At 47.5% G+C, this 14,559-nt stretch overlaps 1 protein-coding gene across 1 annotated transcript in view; it reads left to right on the top strand.

The window, feature by feature from the left end:
- Nucleotides 1-735: 735 nt before the first annotated feature.
- Nucleotides 736-14,559, top strand: part of LOC149452916 (switch-associated protein 70-like) — a gene marked incomplete at its 5' end in the record, with an annotated part of 76,760 nt that continues 62,936 nt past the window's right edge. Inside the window, one exon of the mRNA XM_089688817.1 lies at nucleotides 736-876. Within this exon, the coding sequence (XP_089544943.1) occupies nucleotides 736-876 (141 nt within the window). The remainder of the gene's footprint in view (nucleotides 877-14,559) is intronic.

The raw sequence follows: 14,559 nt of genomic DNA, 5'->3' as shown, positions 1-14,559 counted from the left end.
CAGGGGTTGGGCTTGGCCCCCTAGTTCCAGTGAAGGGAACTCTTAAGGTGACAATTTGGACAATTTTATGCTCCCAACTTTGTGGGAAGAGTTTGGGAATGGCCCCTTCCTGTTCCAACATGATTGCCCACCAGTGCACAAAGCAAGGTCCATAAAGACATGGAGGAGCCAGTTTGGGGTGGAGGAACTTGACTGTCCTGCACAGAGTCCTGACCTCAACCCCATAGAACACCTTTGGGATGAATTAGAGCGGAGACTGCGAGCCAGGCCTCCCCCCCCGACATCAGTGCCTGACCTGACAAATGTGCTTCTGGAAGAATGGTCCAACCTTCCCATAGACACCCTCCTAAACCTTGTGGATGGCCTTCCCAGAAGAGTTGAAGCTGTTATAGCTGCAAAGGGCGAGGCCAACTCAATATTGAACCCTACGGACTAAGACTGGGAGGCCATTAAAGGTCATGTGCGTGGAAAGGCCGGCGGGCCCCATACTTTGGCAATATATTGTATATTGAATAATATTTGGCTTCTGAGAGAACCTCCACAGATGCTCAATGTGGTAAACGTCATTAAGAGAAATCCAGTCGAGGACTCCAGTGCTGAATGAGTCCTGGGACTGGGGAAGGCTCGGATAAGTTGGGAACCAGTTGGAAATTTTGTAGTTGCATTGTTTATCTGTAGTTTTATCCAAACAAAGGTGAAAAAGGTAATGAAATTCTCCTCTCTGTGTCCTTGCAGGTCCTCTCACACAACCTCTGCACGCTGCTGAATGTTCCTCATGATCCAGTGGCCCTGGAAGAACACTTTAGAGACGATGACGAAGGTCCAGTGTCTAACCAGGGCTACATGCCCTACCTCAATAAATTCATTCTGGACAAGGTAAGACTAGTCCTCTATCTAGTTATTATCTCTGGGAACCAACAAAGGGATTTAAAATTTACATTTCAGTGACTGAAACATATAATGCCTTCTAAGTCATCTCTGTACCATCCGATCCTTGCCAGTTTCTGCTCTGTAGATTCATCAGTCATGGTCTCATTAAAGACCTGCAGTTGCCCTTTGTTCTCCACAGCAGGCACAGGGGATGTGACGGCACCCATCGCCGTTCCACTAAAGTTTTTGATACTATTCAATCTTAATAGAAAACATAATTTGTATCTTTCCCTGAAAGATGTTGGCTTTGAAGTAGACCTAAACTCAAAAGTGAAGATTTTCTATGTTATAGGGAACATTTAGAAATTGTGCCCAATCAGTATCTTGAAAAGTTCTGCAATTCCTCCTGAAAAAAATAGCACTTCCTGGTATGCGAGTGTGCCTAGGCATTTCTGTGTCTCATCCTAGTTAATGCACTGGCAAGGAGGAAGGAGGCAGAGTGAGGAGAAAGAGGTGACCACTTTGGAATCATAAGTGATGAGTCTCGCCAGTGCTGTGACCTCTTGTAACATCAGTCATTGTCTCAACAACAATCTGAGGTTTCCCTTCATTCTCCGCGGTAGGCACAGGGGATGTGATGGCACCCATTGCCATTCCACTAAAGTATTTGAGATCATTCAGTTTTATTAAAAAAACATCATTGTTATCTTTCCCTGAAATATGTTGGCTTTGAAGTAGACCCAAAATTGAAGACTTTGCTATAGGGAACATTTAGAAGTGCCAAATCAGTATCTTGGAAATTTCCCTTTTTTTTTTCTGGAATTCCTACGGACAAATAGCACTTCCTGGTATGTGATTGTGCCTAGGCACTCCTGTGTCTCATCTTAGCTTCTGCACTGGCAAAGAGGAAGGAGGCGGAATGACAGTAAGTGATGGGTCTCCCCAGTGCTGTGACCTCCCGTTACATCAGTCATTGTCTCAATGAAATAACCCACAGTTGCCCTTTATTCTCCACAGCGGGCACAGGGTGTCAAGGCCTGGACTTGAACCTGGGGCCTTGGCTGTGTCTGGCAGTAACGCTTCTCACTGAACTATCTGAGATGTTGGACATCACTCTGCCCGATCAATTGGACAATCCTGAAAAAATAAAGAAAAAACAGCGCAAACATAGACCTCTAAATAAAATCAATATACAAAGTGCAAACATAAATGAAAAATTGATCAATAGTGAAGTCCATTAAGATAAACCAAAGTTCAAAAAATATTTGTGCAAAAATAAATATTTTTCAAATTCTTCTTCTATTATAAAGGAACTTCCACCTTCCACCCGTGAAAACCAATATCAAATGCACTCACCAGATATAGGTGAATAAAACGCCTCTTAGGAATTTATGGGATCCTAAACCCTCTTTCGTATCCACTCTATAGGAATCCTCCTCTCCAGCATAGGCTCCACCATCCGACCAGGGAGAAAAAATCTCAGATAGTGTAATATTGTAAGACACCATTCATAAGTGAAATCAAGGATTAAGGCCACTCACATTAAATTCACTTTAAAAAGGCATATTTATTAGGACCAGCTTCTTTCAGATGAACAGTAGATGCAAGGCAACCTCCCATGGAATCTCACATCACAGCTCCAGGTTACAGCAGAAGCTCTACAGAGACACCGCATATACAGATCCCAAAAGATGGCCGCTGGAACGCACCGCTCAGCGTGCGCTCCACTCCCTGGAAGTGACGTCAGACGTACGGAATAGAAACCGGAAATGCGTCAAGTTTTTTGGACAATTAGTAGTAGTAGTAGTAGTAGTTAATTGGACAATCCTGCCTTGTTTTCTGCTGAACTCCTTGTTCCTCCTATGAACTTCCTGATTTAAGCCATGTCTCTGCATGTCCTGTTTGCCAGATTATTGTGCCTTCTCCAGTATCTCGCTCTTGTCTCTCCTGCTGCCGTCCATATCTTTGCTACCGGCCTTTGGCTTGTTCCTTGACTATGATTCTGCCTCATCCCAACCTGCTATCACTGGTTACCGACCCCTGGCTTGTTTTACTGACTACGCTTCTGCTAGATCTCTACCTGCCATATCTGTTACTGGATCCTGGCTTGCTCACTTCCTTGTGGGGAGATCCTGAGAACTGCGACCTGGTACTAAGACGCAGCAAAACCCATCTCCACCATCAGGAGCTCTGGTGAATACCAGTTAGTGCTTAGACCCCGCACCTAGGGTGAGCTTGCGTCATTTCCCAGGGTGACCTGCTTGTTTACCTATCCTGTTGGTTGGTCTGCTGCTATAGTTACTGGTCTCTGACCCTGAGCTCCGACCGTGACACAGGGGCTGTGAAGGCACCCATTGCCGTTCCACTAAAGTTTTTGATGCCATTCAATCATAACAGAAAACCACTTTTTAATGTTGATTTTTGTCATTTTACTTTGCTTTTCTATGATTAATCTCATGTAAAAAATTGTAAAGGAGAAGAAAGTGGTTTGAATTTTTAAGAGGAAATGCAGACCATGAGGAAAACCAATCAGTGAGACGTTGGTGCCATCCAAGAAACTGTGCAGTAAATCTCCAAGTGCAACCAAATTCATTAGGCTTTTCATGCTGCCTTAAGGAGGCATTAAATTACATTCTGGCATGATTCTGATCTATGATGCCATCCTCCCTGGGAAGTACAGAGGGTGGCGTTTGGAGCCGTGGGAACAGAATGATTAAATTTTTTCAGAATCACATTCTGGGCTATTCCTACAATCCCAGTAACAAAAGGCGTTTATTTGCCGGAACAGCCAGGTGCCCCAAGATAAAACCAGGTTGGCACTACTTGGCAGGTAATTTTTGACCCTTGAGTTTTGTGTTCAATGTTGAACTAAAGTTGAAAAATAAAAAACTGTCCCGCCTCGCACTGCTCTCTTTAATCCGACTGGTGGAGATCGGTGTTTCCAGCACTGTGGTCTACATGGGGACGTCTTGCACATCTGGTGGTCCTGCCCGCTATTGATGGGCTTCTGGTCTAGGGTTCTTGGTTTGCTGCTAACGTTGGTTCATATTACGGTCCGTAAGGATGCAAGAGTGGCCCTCCTGCATTGCCCAATTTCGGGTCTGTATAAGTCTCAGCACAAATTGGCATCCTACCTATTCATTTTGGCCAAACGTGCTATAGCTCAAGCTTGGAGAACCCCTTCGGTTGTCTTTCGGGGGGTGAAGACCCTGATGAATTCTATGCTGATCAATGAACAGATGTCTACCGTTCTTCAAGATTCTCATCCGAGATTCCTTAAGGTTTGGGAACCTTGGATACGTTATTCCCTGCCTCCTACTAGCTATGGCCTCTTATAGTCGTTGCCTGTGCTGGCCCTGGATCCGTGATTTTTCTAGTCTTCCTTTCTTCCATGTTTTCTCCCTGAATTTTTCTCCCTTTCTTTCTTTCGACGTTCTTATACTTTTTTTTTTTTTTCTTTTTCTTTTTTATTAGTTTGGGTTTATTTCCCATATGTTCTGAGTTGATACTTCTCGGTAGGGATTTTTCCTTTTTTTTTTTTTTTTTTTTTTTTTTTTTTTTTTTTTTTTTTTCGGTAATGGATTGGATGGATTGCTGCTGCTACTGTTTGGTTCGGCTTTTTGCCATCCCTCCTTGGTGTCATTATTTGGCTAATACACCCTGCTTGTCACAAGTTGGCCTGCAGTTTCTTGTTTGTGTATTCTTACTTCCTTGCTGCAGCGCTGTTCCTGATCCCTTTCACATGTGTGTTTTGTCTGTGCTCACCTATGGGCATCGTCTGCTGTTCTCTGGGATTTATTTCTTTCCCTTCCATCACTTCCTGTCCCGCCTCCTTGTTTGCCTGCCTATATAAGACATGCTCAGTCTAGGCCACTTTGCCTGAGCAACTTCCTAGTTGTCTGAGCTCCTGTGTGTTGCTATTGCCTGTATCCTGCATTGACTACTTGTGTACCGATCCCGGCTTCGTTCTCTGACTGTGCTTGTTTTCCACCTGTCCTGACCTCGGCTAGTCCATCAGATTTCCGTTTTGTCTCCTCCCATTGTACTCTGCTCCCACGAGCGGTCTCCTCATTCTCAGCTGGGCGTACCTGGGGGCCGCGACCTGGTCCCAGCTTGCTGCACGTCCATCCCCACCATAAGGGGCTCTGGTGAAGAAGCAGGCTGGGGCTTAGACTCCGCGCCCTGGGGAACCCCAAGTTGACTATCTACAAGGGCTCACTACCACAGGTGCTGACACTGCTGATTTGTATCTGCTTATGTATGCTATTGTTCCGCTCTGCCCCTTGCGTGGGCGTATCATGTATTATAAAAACAAAAACTTCTTTAATAAAAGTTTTGAAATAGAAAAATAAAAAACTGTGAACAGGCGGGCTCTTCATTGCAAAAGAGACAAGCAATGTCTCCTCTGCAATAAAATGCACCTCTCTGTTCGCTATCTCCTGTAGAGCGCGCACTGCCTGTGTGCCAGGATGACTGCGCTCTTGGACATCCACTGACCAGTCAAGGTGTTAGAAGACCAGCACCTAGAAGAAGCCAAGGGAGAGAATGCCGGCACTGGAGAGAGCTTTGGACCATTGGAACTAAGGTAGGTATTTTTGCATGCAGTTCCATTCTATTGGGAGCATACCTTTTACAGCTGCCATGCCACCTTGTTGGGACAATTTTGACCTCAATTAAAGAGGAACCTCAGTAGAACCTTTAGATATCAGGTTCCTGGAGTCTAGTGCTGTTTTCCCGCAGCCTGTTCTTATTGCTGCGAGTCCCTGGCACCACCATTTTGGATATGGGAGCAGGCTGTGACTTCCAGAGGAATTACAGCTGGGTCTCCATTACGCATGCGTGAGTTCACGTGGCACAGCGTAACTGGTCCTGCGGCATCCTGGGACATATGAAGTGAAAGGAAAACTTTGGAACCACTCTGCAAAAGAATTTCCCAAATGGTTTAAAAATAATCTCTACAACAAACGGTTTGACGCTTTGTAAATCGTGTATAGTATATCCTGTAAAGTGCAGCGCTTAAAAATATATATTCCCAAGTCTAATAATATAAAACTATATTAAAAATTAGTGACAGTTTGTGATAAAGTGTTTGATACAGGAGTTGATGGTGACTTCAAATTCCGGTGACGTGCCAATAAATAGTAAAAATACGCACTCACCAGATGCGTATCTTTAAATACGCATATAATCAGTCTGACCAGAGGTCCCCCTCTCTGGATGGGATGGATGAGTTGGGCCATTTTCACAGACTCTCCTCCCTCTGGATGGTAAGCAGCTATAGAGACGTCTCCCTTGGTGTGTGTGGATGGAATCCAGGCAGAGGTCTCCTTAATGGATGGGTGGATGCTTGTCAGCTATCACTGGAACAGCTCCCTCCTCTGGGTTGGTACCACATGTGGTTTGGCTCCTGTATCCTCTAAAATGGGCTCTGGAAGTGAACGTTAGCTCACTGGGGAGCCAACCAAAGAACGGCCCGTAGTGTAGTAGTTTAAAAATGATTCAATTTATAAATCCACGTGGTATGAGAATAAAAGCAGTAAAGGTGCACAAAAACGGTATACTGACCATTCACAATTTAAAAGATGGCCGCCGGACCTATGTTAGGTGACGGCGACAAGGCGTAATGGCCCTAACGCGTTTCGTGCTGCAGCACTTCTTCGGAAAGGCTGGCCGTCATGCCAGTGCCATGCGTCATATCTATTTAAAGTGTAGATCATTAGATCGGTAATTGGCCGCCCGCGCATGCGCAGTACGCGCGCCATCTTGATAATGAATTCTCACCTAATCATCAGCCGGATTTCTTCACGTCCGTAACATTTGTCCACATTCATAGAAATCTGAATTTTGTATTTCCTTTCCTTGATTCTCAGCCCGAGGCTATAAAAAGTAACCTCAGAGTCTCTGTCCAGGTAGTGTTACTCCAAAAGAGGAAGTGACAATGATACTTTTTATAGCATTTTTAATTGATGTTTATACAAAGATAACACATTGTGTCCAAAATAAACCATTTCTGTGCCAGAATCCTATTGGCCGGGCAGTTAGGAGATGTTATGGAGTCTTGATTTGTGGCCGAAAATTCTCAAACACGATGAACCTTTAAATGTGTAGAGATGGCCGAGCAACTGGTGGTGTTTCTCTGTAAACATTTTGGCCACTCTGTGACCGTTGTATTTCCCTACTAGGGTCCAGTTAGCATCATGACGTCATTTTTACAACAGACTATGAGGTCATCACACTCACAGCAGTGACATCAACTGGAACCACATGGTATTGGGGTAATCAAGCTCCACTATATGTACATCACTGAGGGGGAACTTTTTTTGTGGCTGGTAGACCCCCCCCCCCCCACCCCTCCCCTCCCCCATCCACCCCTCTTAGATTTGCCCTGTCATATTGCTTTCTGTATATGTATAAAGTTACAACACCGTCAAGCTAATAATGATTTAAAGTGGTTGTGAACCTCTAAAATGAAAAATGAGCAAAGCATACCCCTCTACAGTGTGTACTTGTCTCAATCCAAACCGCTGAGTGTGATTTAGGTCTCCTCTCTCATTCTGCTTATGCCGACGGCTATGCTAGGAGATGCCCCTCCCCAGCACACAGCAGGCGATTGAAAGTCTCAGCTGTGCACAGGGGCGGACTGACCATTTGGGCTCCCGGGCACTGCCTGAGGTCAGTAGGGGGCCCCATGAGATACCCCTGGTACCTTTTTCATAGGCTTTTTTGAGTGTGGGTGAGGACACTGGCCCCATGATCCCCTGTTGCCCAGGGGGCCCCTTGAGTTGTCAGTCCGCCCCTGGTTGTGCATGTTTCCTGATGAGACTCTGTAGAGGGAGGGTGTGCGTCCTTTCCCTCCACTCAGATCTCAGATTACACTCCACTCTATGCTGCGCAGTGTGCGACATCAGATCCTCACCCCCTGCCTTCTGAAGTGCAGAAATGTTGCGTAAATTCTGCTCTTTGAAGGGTGGTAGAGGTGAGAGGGTCGCAGGTAAACAGGTACAACTTATGTAGGAAGATTTGTTGAGGCTGGGCACTTCCATGGGTATATGGAAGGGTTTACAGCCATTTTTAACAGTCATTCCACCAAACACTGGATTTTAAACTGTTTCTTAAAGCTCCAGAGTTCCAGTTGAATAAAAAAAATAAAAGACTGCAGCTACAAAAACTGAATTTTAAAATACAGCCACTTACCTGTTCCTCGGTCCAGCAGTGTCCTCACCACGGCTGGTTTCACCGGCCGTCTTCTCTCCGTGGTGCCAACATCCTTAGTGTGGGCACCCGGTTGTGACAGCTTGCGGGACAAAGCCTTAAGGCGGAGCTTCCCCTTGTGGGTGGAGCTCTTCTTTAACCTCTTGACACCGAACACACGCAAATATGTGGCCTCTTGGCGTCTGGGCCTTGAGGCAGAGCGGCTGCATATTAGTGTGCCATTGAAAAATACATATTTGGTGAGAGCGCGCGCCCTTTGGGTGCACAGCCAGTGTGCTGTGGTTGCTCTGGGGCAGACTGACCATTCGGACTCTTGGGCACTGCCCAAGGGCCCAGGGTCAGTAGGGGGCCCCATGAGATGCCCCTGGTACCTTTTCATAAGCTTTTGAGTGTGGGTGAGGACACGGGCCCCATGATCCCCTATTGCCGGGGGCCCCATGAGTTGTCAGTCCGCCCCTGCTCTGGGGGGGGGTTAACTTTTCTACCCCCCAACTGACCAACTGCTACTTGTTTTCATTATATACAGAACTAGAAAAATAAATTTCTCATAATGACCCCCCCCAGCGCCCTCAGCAGCCTCTTTTGGTGGCGCCCTCTGGGAGGTGCCTCCTCAATGTCAGTTGGCTGTGTGGATTCAGAGTCCCTCAGACAGTCCGGTGTTCACATCTTCCTTCATCACAAAGGATTTCCAGAGAGGATCTTTTTATTGTTCCAAAAATAACCGGAGGAACTTCACCGCCTAATCCAACCGCGTGTCATGTGAGCAGACAAAGTCTTCGGAAAGTTAGGCCGCGTCGGCAAGTCTCTGGTGGTGTGACACAAGGAAACTCTTCTGTAGACTCCGACCACATGGACAGGTCCTGCTGTTCATGGTGACCATGTTCTCATTTATCCCAGTCATGGTAGAGCTGGGAGGAGATAGTCCCATCCAGTAGGACTTCTAGAATGCTGAAGACTCATCCAAGTACCAGGGCCATCTTTAATGTGGGGCAAAAGGGGCAGCTGCCCCACGTCCAATCATTGTTGCAGGGCCCAAAGTAGCTGAGCTGTCCCTTGAGCCCGCGCGGCTCACAAATAGTTGATAAATGGATTTGGCTGTCACTCAGGAGATGAGGGCAGAATTGAATGTTGGGGGCGCTGGTGATTGGTTGGGGGTAATGTCTGCAGCCTGTGTGGTGATTGGCCAGCTCAGTAAGGTAAACCTTGTCTGGGGAGAGCGCCTGCCAGTTCCAGGCACTCCTTCACCATGGCCAACAAGCCGCAGACCATCGGCCCGCTGAAGAACTTCTTCGCCAGGGGGTTCGACAGGGTGTGTCTGGTGTTCGCCTGACATCAGGAGGGCTCCTGTTTAATGATGGGGTTAGTATGGGGGAGGGGGTCCTATGTAATGCTGGGAGTTGTAATGATGGGTCTAGTATGGGGGAGGGGGTTATGTGTAATGATGGGGTAGTATGGGGGAGGGGGTTATGTGTAATGATGGGGTAGTATGGGGGTGAGGGTCTTGTGTAATGATGGGGTACTATGGGGGTGAGGGTCCTGTGTAATGATAGGGGTTGTAATGATGGGGGTAGTATGGTGTAGGGGGTCCTGTACAATGATGGGGGTTGTAATGATGAAGGTAGTATAGGGGAGGGGGTCCTGTGTAATGATGGGGGTAGTATGGGGGAGGGGGCCCTGTGTTCCAGTGTAATGATGGGGGTAGTATGGGGAGAGGGTCCTGTGTAATGATGGGGGCAGTATAGGGGGGAGGGGGTCCTGTGAAATCTGAGAGTGAAATTGCATGGGGGGGGGGAATAACTTTTAGAAGTGTTTAGTTTGACTGGTTTATTGATTTTTCTCTAGAACTTTTTTTTTTTTTGTTTTTGTTATATTACTTCTCCCTCCCAACACAAATCCCCCCCCAAATCGCCACTCCTAGCACACCTCCCCTTCAGTCTTGCACAGGTGTCCCGGCTCCTCCCCTTCAGTCTTGCACAGGTGTCCCGGCTCCTCCCCTTCAGTCTTGCACAGGTGTCCCGGCTCCTCCCCTTCAGTCTTGCACAGGTGTCCCGGCTCCTCCCCTTCAGTCTTGCACAGGTGTCCCGGCTCCTCCCCTTCAGTCTTGCACAGGTGTCCCGGCTCCTCCCCTTCAGTCTTGCACAGGTGTCCCGGCTCCTCCCCTTCAGTCTCGCACAGGTGTACCCTGTCCCTGGCCGCTGAGGAAGAAGCAGAAGCTTTGAAACGCGTTACGCCCCTCCTACCGTCCTCCCGGTGACATCACTTCCGGTCTGGTGCTATCTGCGTTCCAAGCTGGTTACCGCGGTGGATGGACGCTTCTGAATATTCCTGAGCTTTACCACGCTGAGACTACACCCCCATCCGGGATCAGACGGGTGATGAGGACGTGAACTCCATTTTCTTGTGAGTTGCTGATCGTTGTGTCTAATAAAATCGTTGTTTTTACTACTGCACTTAGTCTGCGCCCCGCGGTTCTCCTTTCATGCACCGTCCAGCTGCAGCAGCTTTCAGCCTCTCAAAGGGTTTTGGCAGGTCCACTGACACCAATGCTGGGGGTTTAATAGTGATTACTGACGGAGGTTATTATTCAGTCCACTGACACCAATGCTGGGGATTTGGTTGTTGTGACTGATATTACTGATGGAGGGTATTATTCAGTCCGGTGACACCAATGCTGGAGGATTAATTGTTGTCACTGATATTAATGATATGAAGTATCTGATGAAGTATTAATCAGTCCGCTGACACCAATCCTGGAGGTTTAATAGTGATTACTGACGGAGGTGGTTATTCAGTCCACTGACACCAATTCTGGGGGTTTAATTGTTGTCACTGATATTACTGATGGAGGGTATTAATCCGTCCGCTGACACCAATGCTGGAGGTTAAAGCAGAACTTCACCCTCCAGGGCGTGCTGCCTCCCATCCACCCCTCCTCTCCTCCGCTGCAGAATTTGGGGCTTTTTTTTTGGCCCTTTTTTATATATTTTTTTGTAAAACAAAATGCCTGGACCCCCCCCCCCCCTCTAATAGGTGTATAAGTACAAATAGAAAATGCTTCATTTTCCCCCCAATCTATTCTGAGGGGTCTTGTTGGAGTGGCCCACCATACCTTGCTGTACAGAGCAGTGGGTGCTGATGTGGCAGGGAGGCTGAGCTCTGATCCATCCCATCTGGGTTTGCTGCAGAATTTCCCTGGGTTTCCCTGGGGCCACGCTGGGACACAAAAAGCTGAACCTTGAACCCCGGACAAACCTGTTCTCCTTCCAGCGTAGCCTTTTCCCTGTTTCTGCCTTGAGCCGTACATACTTTGGGGCTGATGTAGTAAAACATGTTCACTCTGCAAACTGAATTCTCACCTTTTTAGTCAATGAACTTCACCACTTTAGCCTCGGAATTTTTTTTTCTTTTTTTTTTAAACAAAATCGTTCTAGGCATGAAGATTATTTAAACTCCCCAAACATTTTACATTTTCTGAAATCAGACACCCTGGAGAATAAAATAGAGGGAGTTGTCTTTTTTTTTTTTTTTTTTTGTTTTTTAAACTACAGTTATTTTATGGCACACAAATGCAGCATATTTCCCATTATTTTGGTCAAATAAAAAAGATGAGGTAAAAAGCTACCCACAGGGGCGGACTGACCATTCGAGTACTTGGGCACTGCCCGGGGTCAGTAGGGGGCCCCATGAGATGCCCCTGGTACCTTTTTTCCTCCTCATAGGCTTTTTTGGGTGTGGGCGATGACACAGGGGCCCCATGATCCCCTATTGCCCGGGGGCCCCATGAGTTGTCAGTCCGCCCCTGGCTACCCAACATGTCAAGACTTGAAATTGTGTGCATCTGTGACACCCCAAGAAACTTCAGTACCCTATATTCAGGGGCGTCCCTAGGGTTGGTGTCACCCGGTGCGATAACACTCGGTGACATCCCCTCCGGCGATCCCCGCAGAATGGATCGGATCTGCGGATTGAGTATAATGGATACATTATGCTCCCCAATTCGCAGATTCAACCCATTCTGCGGGGATTGTCGGCTTTTCTTTTCGTGTAGGTTGCATGCTGACAATCCTCGCAGGATGGATCTGCAACCTATACGGGTTGACACCGTCCCCCCCCCCCCCCCCCCCCTTCCCCCCTACACCAGAGTTCCCATTAGGGGCCCCCTTACATCAGAGTCCACCTTATGAGTCCCACTTTATATTATAGTCACCCCTTACATCAGGTCCCCCCTCAGAGCCCCCTTACGTCATAGTCTGCTTTAGGAGTCCGCCCTTATATCAGATGACCCATTAATGTCTCCCCTCACATTAGTGTCCCTATCAGGGGTTCCCATTAGGGGCCCCCTTACATCAGAGTCCACCATCAGAGCCTCTCTTTATATCAGTCTGCCTTAGGAGTCGCCCCTTATATCAGATGACCCATTAACGTCTCCCCTTACATAAGGGTCCCTATCAGAGTCCCCCCTTACATTCCCACTTACAGCAGAGTCCACCTTATGAGTCCCCCTTGGTGATGGAAGGCTTGGATGCAGCTGCTCGACCATGGAAACCCATTCCATGAAGCTCTCTACGCACTGTTGTTGGGCTCATCTGAAGGCCACACCAAGTTTGGAGGTCTTTAGCTATTGACTCTGCAGACAGTTGGTGACTTCTGCGCACTGTGCGCTTCAGCATGCGCTGACCCCGCCCTGTCATGTGAGTGGCTGTTGTTCCCAGTGGCTTCCACTTTGTTATAATCCCACTAACAGTTGAGCGTGGAATATTTAGTAGCCAGGAAATGTCACGGATGGACTTATTGCACAGGTGACCACCTATCACGGGACCACGCTTGGAGTCACTGAGCTCCTGAGAGCGACCCATTCTTTCACCAATGTTTGTAGAAGCCGTCTGCATGCCTAGGGGCTTGATTGTATACACCTGTGTCCATGGAGGGGATTGGGACACCTGAATCACATGATATGGAGGGGATTGGAACACCTGAATCACATGATCTGGAGGGGATTGGAACACCTGAACCACGTGATCTGGAGGGGATTGGGAACGCCTGAACCACGTGATCTGGAGGGGATTGGGAACGCCTGAACCACGTGATCTGGAGGGGATTGGGAACGCCTGAACCACGTGATCTGGAGGGGATTGGGAACGCCTGAACCACGTGATCTGGAGGGGATTGGGAACGCCTGAACCACGTGATATGGAGGGGATTGGGAACGCCTGAACCACGTGATATGGAGGGGATTGGGAACGCCTGAACCACGTGATATGGAGGGGATTGGGAACGCCTGAACCACGTGATATGGAGGGGATTGGGAACGCCTGAATCACGTGATATGGAGGGCGGGCCCAATACTTGGGGCAATATAGTGTATTTCTACCACACGGGGACACAGTGCAGGATTTCTGGCAGTCTGAAGATGCTTTGACGTCCTTGTCCATGCCTGCAGTAGCCAAAAGCAACCGGCTCACCGTGGCTACGGAATGTGTGTCAGGTCGGTGGTGAAAGCCCATGTTTTTGCTGGGGGAGCCGGAGATTCTTGCCAAGCTGTTGAAGAAAGCTCTTCCTTGTCACAGATGCAAATGAATTATTGATTTTGGAGAAAGGAAATGAGCTTTTGGTCAACACTGAGCGTATTGTACGTTGGAGGCACCTTGGCACGGAGCCCGGAATAAAATCTGCGCGTTCAAAACCTGTGTTGGAAGGGCAATAAAAGTTCTTTTTAAAATTTTCTTACCACCCCGTATTCCGCTATTCCACACAAATATCTCAATTTTTATAGGCAGCCCTTTGAGGAGCAACATTTTGAGATTTATTTTCCGGTATGAATCCCCTCCCCAGCCTTGCAGATGGACGCAGATATACTCGTTCTCCGCATTATTAATAGGTATGTGGAATTTTAATGACATGGGCCATTGAATTGGAGGTTTGCAGACCGCATACAAATGAGATCTTCATGTTTCTTTATAGGATGAGTGGACTTCTGAAAATGAGGAACACTCCCCACCCCGGTCTTTGCATCAGTAAACTACATGCATTTCAACATTCCCAACCTGAAATATTGTTGTGTGTAGCTTCATCGGTAACATATTGCAGCTCCAAGGACATTTGGCTGGTCTACTCCGAGATGAGAAGTAATACAGCCACATGGGGGGGCGTGGGGTTATGTACATTCATCGGCCACTTTATTAGGTCCACCTGCTCAATTGCTTGGTAACGCAAATTGCTAATCGGCCAATCACATGGCAGCAACTCAGTGCATTTGGGCATCTAAACGTGGTGAAGACGACTTGCTGACGTTCAAACTGAGCATCAGAATGGGGAAGAGAGGGGATTTAAGTGACTTTGAACGTAACATGGTTGTTGGTGCCAGATGGACGGCTCCGAGTGTTTTAAAAAAAATTCTCCTCTACAGGGTTTTCACACACAACCATCTATAGTGTTTACAGAGAATGGTCTTAAAAGGAGAAAATATCCAGTAAATGG

This window comes from Staurois parvus, unplaced genomic scaffold, assembly GCF_062004578.1.
Source record: "Staurois parvus isolate SC_StPar_1 unplaced genomic scaffold, SC_StPar_1.0 ptg000455l, whole genome shotgun sequence".
NCBI lineage: Eukaryota > Metazoa > Chordata > Amphibia > Anura > Ranidae > Staurois > Staurois parvus.
The sequence above is the reverse complement of the archived record's forward strand: the minus strand, read 5'-3'. Positions and strand labels throughout refer to the sequence as shown.